This window comes from Hermetia illucens, chromosome 4 (genome assembly GCF_905115235.1).
Source record: "Hermetia illucens chromosome 4, iHerIll2.2.curated.20191125, whole genome shotgun sequence".
In the NCBI taxonomy this organism is placed as follows: domain Eukaryota; kingdom Metazoa; phylum Arthropoda; class Insecta; order Diptera; family Stratiomyidae; genus Hermetia; species Hermetia illucens.
Genome location: NC_051852.1, coordinates 123,769,487 through 123,784,686, shown reverse-complemented (window position 1 = coordinate 123,784,686; position 15,200 = coordinate 123,769,487). Strand labels below are relative to the sequence as shown.

General features: G+C 39.6%; 1 protein-coding gene across 2 annotated transcripts in view; it reads right to left on the bottom strand.

Annotated features, from left to right (window-relative positions):
* Nucleotides 1-2,845: 2,845 nt before the first annotated feature.
* LOC119654801 (RNA-binding protein fusilli) overlaps nucleotides 2,846-15,200 on the bottom strand; it is a 307,177-nt gene continuing 294,822 nt past the window's right edge. The window contains exons 13-15 of one of the 2 annotated variants that reach the window (XM_038060355.1): nucleotides 14,451-14,668; nucleotides 10,159-10,845; nucleotides 2,846-4,954 (exon numbers count right to left, since the gene is read on the bottom strand). In XM_038060355.1, the coding sequence (XP_037916283.1) occupies nucleotides 10,171-10,845; nucleotides 14,451-14,668 (893 nt within the window). In that variant the 3' untranslated portion in view covers nucleotides 2,846-4,954; nucleotides 10,159-10,170. The remainder of the gene's footprint in view (nucleotides 4,955-10,158; nucleotides 10,846-14,450; nucleotides 14,669-15,200) is intronic. The other variant, XM_038060354.1, reaches the window with a different exon arrangement.

The window sequence follows — 15,200 nt, the reverse complement described above, 5'->3', positions numbered from 1 at the left end:
GAGAAAAGCTCCAAAGAATAACGGAGCCAATGGCCACTACTAAGATAGCCCAGATAAACCTCCACTATGCGAAAGTTGTATCTGCGGTAATTGCAAAAGCAAGTTCCAAGGAGAATATTGGAATAGTGCTGGCTCAGGAGCCCTGGATGTACCGGGGGTAGATTCGCGGTCTGTAAGAAGGGAACATCCAGGAATTTGGGACTCGTCTTGTGAAAAACCAAGAGCTTGCATAATTCTTAAATGTAATTTAAAATATATCTATCTTTTGGAGTTTTTAATTGGATGAATAGAACCTCCTATGAAGCGCAGGGTAACATGAGGCGAAAAGCTGACGACTGCTGTGAGCCTGTGCCTGAATTTGGGGCAAATACCCGAACAAAAATATGGATGAAAGAAACAAAATACCATTAAAAGAACCAGCAACGTTTGGACCTCAAATCGGCTTCACAAATGAAATTCCAGAAGATGAGAGCAAACGTTGGGACAACTGTTAAGCCAAGGAAGCAGGGAAAACGAAGGAAATCCCGCCCGGATGCAATTGTTATTGAAAGCAGAAGTTACCTTTCTTATGCTGAGATTTAACGGATGGTCAAAGGAGACCCGAAGCTAACCGAACTGGGAAACAATGTCACATGGATCAGAAGAACGCAGAAGGGAGAAGTACTCCTGGAGCTTCGGAAGACGCACGACGAAAGGACGGTCAACTACCAGAACTTCGCTGGTAAATTCTTAGATGAGGAAATTACGGTGAGGCACGAGATAACTGTGGAGTGCAAGGACCTTGACGAGATCACTACGAGATCACGAGGAGAACATATGGAGAGAACTGGTATGGCGATTTCAAATTTCAGACAGTAATGTCGACGCAATAATTGCAATCATCAGCTTTTTGGCCAAACAAGTTGCTGGAAACTAGCAAAGTGAAGATCGGATGGGTTGTCTGTAGGATTCGGGAGAAAATATCTCCTATTATGTGTTTTAAATGTCTGGAGTGTGGTCACATAGCCAGATCTTACACAAGTGAGCACGATAGGTCTGACCGGTGCAGGCGGTGTGGCGAAGACGGACACCTTGCACGAAATTGTGAGAAAGACCCTGAATGCATGTTGTGTAAGGATGGAAGTTTCGATGATAAGGGCCATGCCTCAGGAAACAGAAAATGCCCGATGTAGGAGGGAACCAAAACCAAAGAGCAAATGAGATTTATTCAGATAAATCTCGACCATTGTGAGGCCGCACACGATCTTTTGTGTCAATCAAACGTGGCGATTATTAGAGAACTACACAGAGGAAAAGATAACGCGGTATGGGCCACCGACAAAAGTGGAAAGTAGATAATTTGGACGGAACGACGCTACCCATTCGAAGAAACAACCACAACGCCTGGTAATGGGTTCGTAAGGGCTAAAATTAGTGGTAGATATTACCTTCGTAAGCAATACGTTGATGAGGGACATTACCTGGCGAGTTAGTGAGCACTATATGCATAGCGACCATCAACCTATACTGTTTAGTGTAGTGGAGAACAGGAGACTGGAGTATCCCAAAGAAATAAAGTCATGCCGGAAGATATTTGACGGGGAAATGTTCACTAAGATATTTAAGGACAGTTCAACACCAACAGGTACAACGAGAGGAAAATCTGAGCACATTGTCAGAAACGTGGTCACAGCCTGTGATGCCTCTATGTCAAGGCGCAGAAATAACACTCACAGATTACCGATACCGATACCGAAACCGTGGGGGAATGACGAAATCGGACGACTGCGTGCCATATGCCTGCAAATGAGAAGAAATTATCAACGTGCAAATGATGAGCAGGAAATTGCAGAGAGAAAGGTGAGGTTCAAAACTTATCGAAACGAGCTGTAGAAGGCGATCCGTGAAAGTAAACGGAATCCCTTTAACGAACTCCGCGAAGAGGGCGACATCAACCCGTGAGGAGAAACCTTTGGAGCACTAATGGGTAAGTTGAAGAGAAGCAGGGCTCAGCAGATAAAGTGCCTAGTTTTGCAAAGAATCGTAACCACTCTATTCTCACAACAAAGTAAATGCATTATTGTGGCCGAAACAAAGCATCCCACAAAGAATATCCCAAGTATAATACAGGATGAGCTTACCATTGTCTGCGAAAAGATAGGGGTTAAAAAACCCTAGGCAGGGCGGAATACCGAACGTAGCTTTGAAGGCGACGATAAAAATGAGACCGGAGTGATTCATTTCCACTTTTAATACTTGCATGGAAGAGGGCCCGTTCCCGACTCAGTGGAAAAGAGAAATGCTGGTGTTGCTAATAAAGAGTCGTAAACCACGTGGAGAGCCATTGTCGTATCACAAGTAATTTTTGGGTACTTTTCTCCAGTAATTTGAATCATTTATTATTAATAAAACATAATTATAAAACAATGCCATTTTGATTGTATAAATATCTAATTAATTAAAAAATTAAAATTTAAAGTGCGGATTAGTTAGTAAGTACAGATCAGAAAAAAATTGACTAAGCTTCCCGATTGCTCCGCCAGCCTCGTGAGTTCCACCTCGCTACCCACAGGTAGGCGAACTGCTCAAGCGAGTGAGTTTCACTTTGTGGTGAATTGCATCGTTCCCGTGTGCAGCCCGCACGAATACGTGGTAATTAACTTATGCCTCCACAGTCGTCCTCTACGCGGTAGCGTTATTTTGCTCCGTTAAAGGCCTGAACTGGATACCGTGGGGAGGCTAAAATATTGTATTTTATCTGATTTTCGAAGGGAGCTAGGTTTGGTTGGAGTGGGTGAATAACGTGGTGAATTGTAACGAACCTTAATTAAAGGTAAAGACTAAATCAATAAACATCCCTTTTTTAGTTTTTACGAATTCTTTATTAATATCATAATTTCCTACGTCTTAATATCCTTAAATAATATAAAATGCACAACGCAATTTTTATTTCATATTCAAATATTCTGCTTTGATTTTCTGATAAAATAATAAACATTGTCCAATATTAAATAAAACTAAAATGAAATTACAAAATTACAACAATTTGCTTAATAATTGTAAATAATCATTAATTTTATAACACTTCGGAGCATGCATTTATGGATCTACATAAGCTTACATATTTTCGTATAAATTGAATATTTTCTTTAAAAAAAAATATTTATCGCTTTGTATAGCAGATATGTCAAATAAAACATTAATATTTGGATTTTAACAAGAAAAAAACAAGAAATAATATAACAATTGCTTATTTTCACCAACAGACAAGGAAGGTGTAAAGCATTATAAAAATAATAATTTTTTTTTTCACTCAAATGTTTGAATAAATAGAATTTTAAGGTATTTAATGTGCACTTTAAACTTGCAAAAGAACTTTTATTTTATGTTCATATCTAACTAACTTTATTGCAACCAAAATTTATTGATTGCTTAGATTTCAGGTAAGTATTTTCAACAAATGGATATAAAGCAGTTTAAGAATTTACAGGCCAGAAATCATTTTTGACTAGTCACTACATAATTTCGAAAAGTTTTTGTTTTTTTGCCAAACAGAGCCTAAGTCTAGAGGGAGTATAGAATTTTTAAATCATGATTTTCAATTTAAATATGACAATGATTTTATATTTTCAACGAATGTGTATATTTTAAACTTTTAATAATATAATTTAGCAACAAATTGGTCTATTTTATTTACTCGGATCTATTCCATACAGAGTAATAACATCACTATATATTTTCTTAAAACTATAATTGTTGGTACATGCATTCATTGTTGTTGAATTTAGAAAATTAGCTAATTTAAATCATTAGATTGAAGTCATTTATTTCATTATAAATAGTCGAGCACCAACGTTGATTCGAGATTCATTTCTTTTTTATTTTTCTCTTAAGAAACTGATAAAATTTAATGTAATTATAGGTTTTATCATTATCAAAATGTTCCGCCTATATATATGTATATGTATTCTTTCTTATATATTTTAAAGTCTATTTATGCTAAAAAAGTGCTCAATATTCGTTTTGAGCAAATTAAAAGTTGGAAGACTTTCATGATTTTGTCGTTATCAAATGCATTTGCCTTTTGTAATTAATTCTAATTTATAGAAATATATTACTTTAGAATTTATCAATTTTTTATGTCGCCTAGTGTTTCAATAAAACTTATTTTCAATTTGTTTAAAAGTAAAAACATATCGATGATATATCGGCTTATATTAAAATATCATATTGACGGTAACTTAAATAAATTGCGTTTAACAGTTTTATAGAGAAAATACGCTATGAAGTCTGGAGGTTGGCAGGAATAAGCTTACTGTAAATTATCCTTTTAGTTTTTAATTTTCAATTCGGAATTATAATAAAAGCTGAAGTTTGATCAACAAACTACTTTTTCATACTTCCTTTTAATTTTAATTGCTGATGGTTAAAATATGTAAGGAAAGTTTATTTGAATTTAGGATTTATTTATAAATTATTATAATACATTATAATATGATTTATGATATTATAAATTTACCATTTTTTACTTTTATTTTAATTTTACTTTCAATTAATTCATTTATAGACTCTGAATTAATCCAAGAAGGATGTAGTTACCATTTTCCACGGAAACTCAGGCTTCATATCATGTTTTCTCTTTTTGCTATGCTCAAGCAACAAACCTATAAAATAATTTCTAATAATTTATTTAAAAAATATATATTCCTATAAAACAACAATAACAACGTTTTATCTAAAAATATCTCTTGGAAATATGAAAATTTAAGTATCTTTTCGAGTTTGAAAAAAATTCGCTAAGCTTGCATCTTGCTTATTGCACTTATCATTCTAGATGTGTTATGTCTTTAAATTAAAAGTTAAGTCAAAAATTACAGAAATAATATAACACTTTGTTGCCAAAAGAATTGATACAGCTTGGGTCGATGTTTTTGGTGTTTAGTTGGAAATGTTGGAATGAAGAGTGGGTTGAAACCTGTATTGATGGATACGAGTAGAAATGGATATGATTTCGATTTTCAATTGTTTTTTAATTTATTATATTTTTATATATATAAATAAGTTTATGTAGTCATTAATAAAACTAAGTTCATGTAGCTCCTTCGAAGACTAGTTACCTTGTCGTGGTGAGGGTGTTAGAGTACTAGATGTAAAACTTGAAGCTAATCAAAACCCGAAGCCAAAATAGAACTTCCGCGCCGAGGGCTAAGTGGTCAAAGGGTTTAAAACATGGGCATGAACGGTAAACTCTATGTAGCAAGGACTCCCAGCCTTGTCTCAGGAAAAGAGTACTCTGCGAAATCGACTTTCCCCGGTAAAACAAAAGTCATAGTAGCTAATTATGATAAAATTCACCACACAAAAGCAAAATCAGAATTCAATATCGATCGGACCGTTCAACCCTGAATGAGGAAGCGATCCTGAGCTCACCCAAAAAGGACCCAAGTTTAGATTTATTTTGGGACTAATTCAATTGAGACCCAGTTCTCAACGCAGTAGGCTCCTTCTGTCGGCAATTCTGACCCCGGCCTTCATTCAACGTCACCTGCTGAGATTCAAGTCTTGCTTACGATTAAGCATTTACCTCAGGGCAAAAAAACCGCCCCTGATCAAACAGACTTCGAGTAAACCGCCTCTGGCAAACTACAGTCCCCGGATTTTGTCAAGGTTGAAGGGAAAGGACTGTCCGGGTCATCTGCGGTAAACCGAATTGACAGCGGTTCTCTAGCCATCCCATCTCCCCAACCCAAAACGCAGCAAAGAATGCTCGGGTGACAACTGCTAAATTTCCATTTGCAGCCAAGGCTATCGAAGCAGGTCGATAGGTATTGTATGATGGCAGCAATCCATATGGGCACGATAGAACGAACGAAAATAATCTCAACACCTTCATCTAGGTGTTGCTAGGCATCAGAGGAGAAAAGCGCTGGCATACTGGAATCTTTCCTTTCTGAAGGCGTTTCTCAATCGTGTGTTAAGAAAATTCGGGATCTACTCTCTCTACAGCGCTATTATGAGCTTGGTACTGCCACGGTACTATATCTCTTAGGTACTCTGCTTATTTTCTTTATGGCGAGAATGAAATTTCCAACGGTACACCCATTCGAATTATCTAATATGTCAAGCGGAGGAGAAGGGCATGGAGATATTAGCAGGGCGTGGTATTAACATCCACTATATCTGCTGGGGAAGTTCAAATATCAATACAAGAGGATCTAGTCTATAACCATATCTATCAGGGATCGAACTGCAGATCCTCCACTTTGGTAATAATCCTGTCAGAAGAGATGTCATCGACATTACGCGGGCAAATGGAGCGCGGCTAAGTTGCGCAGCTGGATAACCTAGGTTTACAAGGCAGGAGATACACAGAAAGCGATAAAGAAACGGCAAACCATCTATTTGTGGATTTCCTAGGTAGCATCCAAAATCTCAGCTCAGAGCCGACAACCCCATATGGCCCTCAACGGATAGACTGGATTTTGACATGCAAAGCATTGGAATTACCTTCATGGACGCGGAAAGCTTCAGTCTAACCTCCCTTCTATTAAAAAGGCTGGAAAGACTAGTAGACCGAGTAATAAGGGGTGTGATCTTTAGGAAATATAACCACCATATTCTAGGCGGCGATATATGCCTTTTTATTGGTAGCGGCAGGAGATTTGCGACAAAAATGGTGGGGTCGAAACTATTCCGGCAGTCGGGCAGCGGTATTAGCACTATATAGCAACACCATATCGATCCAGTTGGTCTGGAGCTCCCACTAGTTATGATTTGGCCAACTGAACAAAACAATGCCTGACCATTCGAGCATCACTGGTAATGAGGAGGAGGAGATCGTCACTTGTCTAAATCTACTGTGGCGCGACCAGAGCCAGCATCCTCGGTCTTCGGCCATCCTTCTTTGTAGAGTGAAAGTGCAAGGATTCACCACGCGCAAAGAAAAAAAATTCGTTTCTACGGTAGGCGAAAATCTTCATGAAAGAACCCGGCGCCTCTAGAACAACGTTTTTTTTGCGTTTCAAGAAGTGGAACCTGAAAACCCCTGTAGTGTTTTTACAGAGACTCTGCTTCTTAAATTACCACATGGAAAAATTTGAGTACCAGAGAGACCCAGCAGCTGTCCGGCCTACTAAGACCTCTGACGGTTAGGTTTTTTTGAACGAGGAATTTGCGCTCTCTTTGTATCTAGAAGATGTTCTCAGATTCACAAAAGTTTTTGAACCCCGGGACCGAGTGGTTATTGAATAATCAATTTCAACGGATAAGACAATGGACCTAAGAAAATAGTGTTGGAACTGCAGTTCGTATAGGCAGCGAATGAAACGAACTGAGGAAATGAACCACTTTATCAACCGCTCCTACACGAAATTACAACAGCGGGGCAGGTACAAAGTCGTTTACCACGGGTTTCAGATCACTGCCGCTTTATTATGCGATACAATCTCGTTCGACGCCAAGCTGGTCTTGAGGTCAACGCGAAAACTAGTGGCCAACAGTCGACGGGTACAAAGGTGACGTTATCAACAATACCATACCGCATTGTGGGCAATAGTTTCAGCACTCACTTATACACTTTTCTTTATCATCAAGCTGAAGTTCCCGTTGAATTTCAAGCCGAATCCCAGAGAGCGTGTATGGATTTTTCTAAAATGGATCTACTGCATGCATGGTATTACCCAGTCTTATGAATCTCCACCAGCTCCGATTACTTTATGTCAAATTGGACTGCAGAATAGATTGATGCCGACCCTAAGGGTCAACTTATCGATCCAAGGTGTTGATAGGAGCCAACAAACAACAAAAGTATTCTGAGGTCACCACATCAGGCGTCAGATAGGAAACAGGTCTCAGTGCGCTTTAAGAAGACTCAGGATAGACCTAAGCTTTCAACAGTGGAACCGAATAGAAGGGGAGGGGTGAAATCGGCCCCTCAAGAGGGGAAGTCTCCGAAAAAACAAAGATCCGAACCCAAGAAGGAGAAAATCTGAAGTATCTTTGGGAAGAAGGTAGGAGTCAGAGGTTTTGGCGCTGCGCTGCGCTAGTATGCTACCAAAATCATTTCCGGGGTAAATATACTCAATCGTAAGGGGCAGGAAGGCTTTATCGTCACGCAGATGTGCAAAATTCGCGTTCACGAGTATATGTTTTCGGTCAGGTCTTATACTGGTAGATTGCGCGAAAGAACACACGGCGAAATAGCTTAGGGCCACAGAATCTGCTGAAAGGACGCAAAACTGTCAACATACGAGAGTAGTATAAGAGGGGTGGCATGGTGGCAGTCTATGTCCCCAAATCTATAGTAATAGAGGCGGTGGAGCTTCAAGACCTCTTAATCGATCGAAATAAAGATTTTCATACACTAATGCGGAGAGTTTTTTGAAGTAAAGTGGAAGGCAAAGGCAAACTTCTAACCATCGGGGTAGATGACCGATTCTTGGATGCAATTAAAAGCTATTCTACATTGGAATAATTTTGCTTAAAATATCCTAGGGGCAGATGACTAGTCTGCACGCTTGCTAAAAACCAAGAACTTATTATTATTCCAAATTTTAATTTAAAGCATATATGTGTGTCTTTCAGAGTTCGTGGCCAAAGAACTCGTATCTGCTCAAGCTCCATTCGGGAGGCCGTCCTTGCGTCGGGCTACTTCCCAGAAGTAGATGATGTGCGGAAGTAACGACTCCAATCTTCTAAGGGACCACCTTCGTGAAGGACGTCTTAACAATAGGTTCGAAAACATGGGAACATTGGCGGCCAACACTCGGCAAGAGGTACTAGAGATAACTCCAGGGAACATGAATGGTCTGGTCAGGAACTGCGAAAGTGTCAGATGAATCCTCTATATGGGATCACAGAGTACATAGTGAGATTCAACATTGAAAGGAGGGACGAAAAGTAAGGAATTCAAGGAACAATATCATGGCTTATGTAAAGTTGCGAGATGTTATCAGAAACCAACTGGAACTGGAGACTACGGCGGAAAACCTAAACATTTTGACGAGTATGAGGCTAGCTGACCGGTTAAGACAATTATATTTTCAAGGGATGTACCCCGGTGGATGCTCGAAAACTCTTCAACTGAATGACAAAACCCGCTGGGGACTGGCGGAGGTACAAAAACCCATTGACTACGTACTGACTGCTAGGGGGTTGAACGAACCATAGACGTATCTAAGCTGTACCCAAAGATAGGGCAATATTCTCTATCTGTGGGTGAACATCCTCTATCCATGGGGCAGTAATCTGGTGTGTCCATCAATATCCCAACAGCATTACTGCCGTCTTCATTTCGACATGCAATCAAGTTGGGTCATCATGAAAATACCAGGAGTTGTCAGCGGGGTGGAAAACGGCCTCAATCAAAAGAAGAGTAACATTTTTTCTAGGCGGTATCTCGTTTTACTGATATGAAGGGATAACACGATAGTGAAGTTTCATTTCGACATGAAATTTGAAGCACGACGGAACAAAAAGATGAACTGGGACAGCTTGGCAGTGACCTACGGCTTAATCCAGCAACCGATTATCTGGTATACTGATGGTTCCCTTACAGTAAAGGGAGTGGGTTCATTAGTTTGAAGAGGGACGGTTAAGGGAACTATACCTGACGAACTTACCAAGAATGGAAGGGTCCAGGGTACCCATGAGGCAATAGAAACTCAAGTGCTCGTAGGGCTGTTCAAACTTCACCAGGCGACCTATTTTGTAATAGTTATTGCAAGCTAAATTACCACCAGGGGAAGCAGGGATATATGCAAAACTGTCTGCAGATTCTGTGGACAATGTCCGGCATTTGTTGAAAGTGGGTTATGGCACCTGAGAGAATGTTTAAAATAAGATGCTAGGCTGAAGCACTTAGAAGCAGGACGCACTTAAAATTCTTTTTGGTAGTGTTGCTTCGCCTCTAGACAGAGAAGGGAAAAATCCTGACATGGGTGGAAAATTGTGTGAGTCTCTGGAAATGTTGTAATCAAAACAGTTTTGGCAAAGCCTCTCTATTCAAAGCCACCGGTTCGATTCCGGTGTGGATGTGCCCATAGATGTGATGGAATTGCTTATACCAATAGAAGGCGAGGCAGAATCTGGAGAGTGAATCTATGCTTTGGACGGGACATTAACCCTAAGCGTAATAAATCACTGTAATTTAAGATACATGCTTTGCATAAAAATACTTACCAGTTTACCAGCTCAAGCTATGAAGAGTTCAACGCATTGATTTGGTGGAAGCGCTGCCGGAGCGACTGCCAAGATGGGATGCGATGTAGTTTGCAAAGGATGCGGTTGAGGAACTGCAACGGCTGTGGCTGATACCAGATATTGAGAAGCTAAGGGACCGGAGGGGGTCAGCACTCGAGGTGTGCCCAGCTTTTCGTAGCCAGATACCGCTGATGGTGGATTGGTGTCAATAGTAAGAAGGTGTTGGTGGTGTGCTGCTGAAAGGGTCCCACTCCCCCCGCTTGGAGGAGTTGTTGCTGGGGATGAAGCGGTGGTTGCTGTTGCACTAGATAAGGGTTGATGCTGCTGGGATATGGATGACTGCTGATTGTGGTGGGACTGTTGATGTAGTTGTTGTTGATGTTGTTGTTGATGATGGTGGTGGTTGTGCTGCTGAGCGGCGTATTGTTGCTGTTGTTGCTGCAGGTGTTGGTGCTGCTGAATCGCTGTTGGTGTCGCAGCGACAGTGGCAGTTGTGATTGGAGCGACTGCGGCTGCTGTTATAGGGTGAAATTGAGGATGAAACTGTGGTGGTTGTGGTGGAGGATGCGATGCGGCTGTTGCCATTGATGTGGTTACTACGGTGGGTGGTTGTGATGGGGACGCTGGCGATGGTTGATATGTCGGAGGAATGAAATCGACCGGAAACTAGGTGAAAGGGGTTTGTTTTTCATTTTCTGTCATTTCTCTTTTTTCATATACATTTATATGATTTTTTTTTATCGTAAGTTACGATTGCAATTTTCTAAGTTATACTAATATTCCATGGTACTTGTTCAGTACCAGTGATATTTTAGTAAATATTTCTTTACTACACGCAAACCGGTTTCTTTACATCGCTTATACTTAATGATAATTTTGTATGGATACCTGCAGGAAGGGGCAGAGAAAAGAGAAAAATTTACGAAATGATTTCGTTTTGAGATAAATGAATTTGTTATTTCAAAAATGATGGTTTTGATGAAGGCGACTAACTGCATGCGATTAGTTGAAAATAAAACGTGCCAAATGATAAATGAAATGAAGCTGGACGGGGGACAGTGATGTAATTAATGGAAAACTTATTTTTAATTTATTTTTAGGAATAATTGTTGGAAAGCATGTTAGAGCTTATATAAAAAAAATGATTTATATTAAGGGACTCAAACGCTTTTTAAGGTAGTCAAATGAAAGTGTGGAACCTATTGCAGAGGTGAGGCAGCATCTGATGAGTTACCTTCGCCCTACATGAAACTATCATTCGCTCTTTTGTAAAACCCCGGTCCAAAAAGGGCGGTCTGTGGATCACCAAAGTGCGAGAAGTTTCTTCTTAATTGGCCCGGTTTGTCATCAAATGGATGCGGATAGAAGAGTAGATTTTGCCTTTGTTTGGAATATTTTGTCTCTTATACTGCAAAATAGACAAACTTCGTCTGATACTCTTTAATGTATTTTGTTTTATTACAATTTGTGTGCTTTTTGGGGTTGAAGGAGGACTTCGTCATTTGAAAAGTAACCGCTAGAGAGTTTATACACGTTTGCTGCATTAATCACTGTAGTGTATGTACGAAAGACTTCTGTACTTCCTTGGGGCTGCTCCAAGGTGAACAAGAATATTCATATAATTATCCACATTTTCTATTTTCCCTGCAGCATAACATTTATGGCCATAATTTGCAGTTCGTTACTTAGACTTTTAGCTTAAACATTTTGTTTAAATGTCTTTATACGTTTAAACAATTTTTATTTGCTTTCCGTTGCTTTTAGTTTGCTATACATTGTCGTATTAACAATTAGATGGACGTTGGGTAATTTTTGACGACCGATCCCCATGAAACAGGCACAACCACTGTCAGCGGCGGTGATCTGCCCAGAACTGAGCGATTTAAATACCTAAGGTCAACGCTATCAGCCAAAGGAGAACTGCGTTATGAAATTGCTTCATGCATTAACACAACCTGGAAGAAGTGGCTTTCCACAACTCTTTGTTCTTTGTGATGGACGTATCAACGAATGTCTCTAATCTAAAATTTACCGCAATGTTGTCCGTCCTGTCGCTCTCTATGGTTCTGAGTGTTGGCCAACTATAAAAGACAATGAACGGCGTCTTGCGGTAATGGAGACGAAGATGCTACGTTGGACAAGTAGCGTGTCACATCCGAAATGAGGATATCCGCGATCGTTATGGGGTTGCACCGATCGTGGAAAAGTTGCGAGGGAGGCATCTCCGATGGTATGGTCACGCAATTCGTGCTAACGAGAATTCACTTGCCAAGATTGGTCTGAACATCGAAGTCGATGGTAAACGACCAAAAGGCAGACCTAAACAACGGTGGCTTGATACGCTGGGTGGGGATTTAAAAGCCTCGAGATTGCACCCATATCAGGCATTCGATAGAGCCAAATGGTGGAACCGATCACGACGAGCCGACCCCGCTTGTGAACGGGACAAAGGCTGAAGAAAAAGAAGAAGTTGGGTAAATCACCTCAATTATTTTAGTGTAGTGAAATCAGCTGGGCACTATTACAATGTTTTACAATGTCCCTTTGTGTGTGTCGGGCCTCCCATTACATGATGGAAACAAGTGGTAACGAAGGCTTGGGGCTTTCGAATCATAGGAACGGCGTCTTTCATTTGCTGTAGTTATATGGCGGCGCATAGAGAACATTGGTGCGGAATAACCTCAATTGTGAGCCTTCTCTCCACCACTTTTGACAAAATAGCTCCACACCATCCCAGCTTTCAATGAGGCCAATGGTCCATTATCATCATATTAAATGCTGTGAAAGCAATAAGGCGACAGCAGCGGGATAGCATTAAGACGAACACAAACATCCATGATGCCCGGGATTTAAAACAAGAGGCAACCAGATTTAGAGACTGGAGTTCAATCATCACGATCATCGCATCGGCAAACAGTCCCAGAAGCCGGCCAAACCAATAAAACGCAAACATTTTGGAAAAACTTATGTATTTATTTTTCAACATAATCTCCTTTCAGCTCCATACACTTTTCGCAGCGACGTCCAATAAGTTCGATGTATTTTTGATAATAAGAAAGAAAAATAGCTATTGAATGCCGACATCACCTCTTCATTGTTTTAAAATCTTTGACTACTGAGCCATTTTTTCAAGTTTGGAGACAGAATATAATTTGAGGGGGTTAAATTTGGCGAATATGGTGCATGAGGTAACAATTTAAACTTCAATTTATTAACTTTGGCCATTACAATAACGTATTCGGCAACTGGTGCATTATCTTGATGAAACAATATTTTCTTCTTAGGCAAATACGGCGGTTTTTGCTTGATTTCTTCGCTCAAACTTTGTAATAATTTCGCATAATACTCGCCGTTGATTGTTTTTCCTTTCTCAAAATAGTCAATGGAAATTATCCCAGGCACATTCCAAAAAAACTGACGCCATGACTTTGCCTGCAAACACAGAAAACGGTTTTCTTCACCATTTCTGGAGTCGTTACCTCATTTGGTCGATCACTGTGAGGCTTGTCTTAGTAGCTCGAACGGCCTCCAACTTTGCTACCCAAGGTTTTATTGTTGTAAACGAAGGAACAGGCTCACCCAGAGTAGAATCCAGTTCATCTTTTACATTGCGCTAAGGCCTTTCAAATAAAAGTATTGCATCACACAACGATGATCAATTTTCTCCATTTTCACAAATTCACTGAAAACATTCACTATTGATGGCCGTCAAACAGATACTAAACAACGAGGTTTCTTGAAACTGGAAAAACCTTTGAACTTTAAACAAGTCGGAAACCGGAAGCTGGGCGCTTCGGGTGTAAAGGTTTTGGTCTTTTTTTCTGTAAGAATATTTGGGTACCATATTTTTTTTTAAATTTTTCCGTTGAGTGGTTTTTGAGAACGGGCCCTTCACGTAATTGACCCCTTTCGGACTCGACACTCTTCCCCTTTGCAATCAATATCAAAACTAATATCTGCTTCGGAAAATACGCCTGGAGACCTTTCGTTTGATACCCCACATATTTTCGGTGAAAAAAATGCCCACCCCTCGTTTATGTACCCCTCACCCTTTGGCTCAACATGCAGCAATGTAATTCGCCGCTTGCATGAAAAAAGTGAGTATGACAGATAGACAGACACACTTACAATGAACCGATTTTAATAAGGTTTTGTTTTTGTTGGTGTACCGAACTTTGTTGCAAACAATCTTTCAAAACTTCTCTATCACTTTCCAACAACTACTTTTACACACAATTAAGTGAAAACTATTTCTAGAACCAATATCTCACCAGTGCAGCTTGATGTTGGGGTGGTATGTTTGCAGCTACGTGGGGCGGTGGCGGTGGAGCAGGGCCGTAGTAAGTAGTAGGTGAGACCGGTGGGCTCGGATAGCCCCAATATACGAATGGCTGCGAGTAAAATGTATGCGTCCGTGGTGGTGGAATGATCGCTGCAGGTGGTCCAAACGCTGGGAAACCTCCAAAGGGTGGTCCGACAAGTGTTCCACCTAAAGAAAATACAATTAACAAAAATTAATATGATCTGCTATAATTTCCTCAAAACCCTTAGTCTAATGGAAGGATTAAATAAATTTCAGTTTCATAACGAAAATCGTAAGTCAAATGGTTTTGTTAACAAATTAATCTGATACTTCTAAAAAGTTTTAAAATAATAATAAGAAAAAAATCAAATTATAGAACCCAAAAGATACAATTGTTTGATTAATCGATCGTTATCTGTTTTACATGCTCTTGCTATACATCATCTTATCTTCTCATAGAAAATGAGTTTTGCAATTTATAGTTATGTCAAATCTAGCGCGAACTCCAAAATTAAAGACTGCAATTTCAACTGTGCCAACAGGAAAAAACCATAAATTAAATAAAAAAAAAATTAGAAAACATAACATATGTATGAAAGTATAGATGAAAGATAGAAAAAATAACACATGATTAAATAAAAATATGAAACACTCACCGTTTAGCCATAATTTTTATTTAAGTAAAAATTATATAAACCGACTTTACCACTTTCCCAGA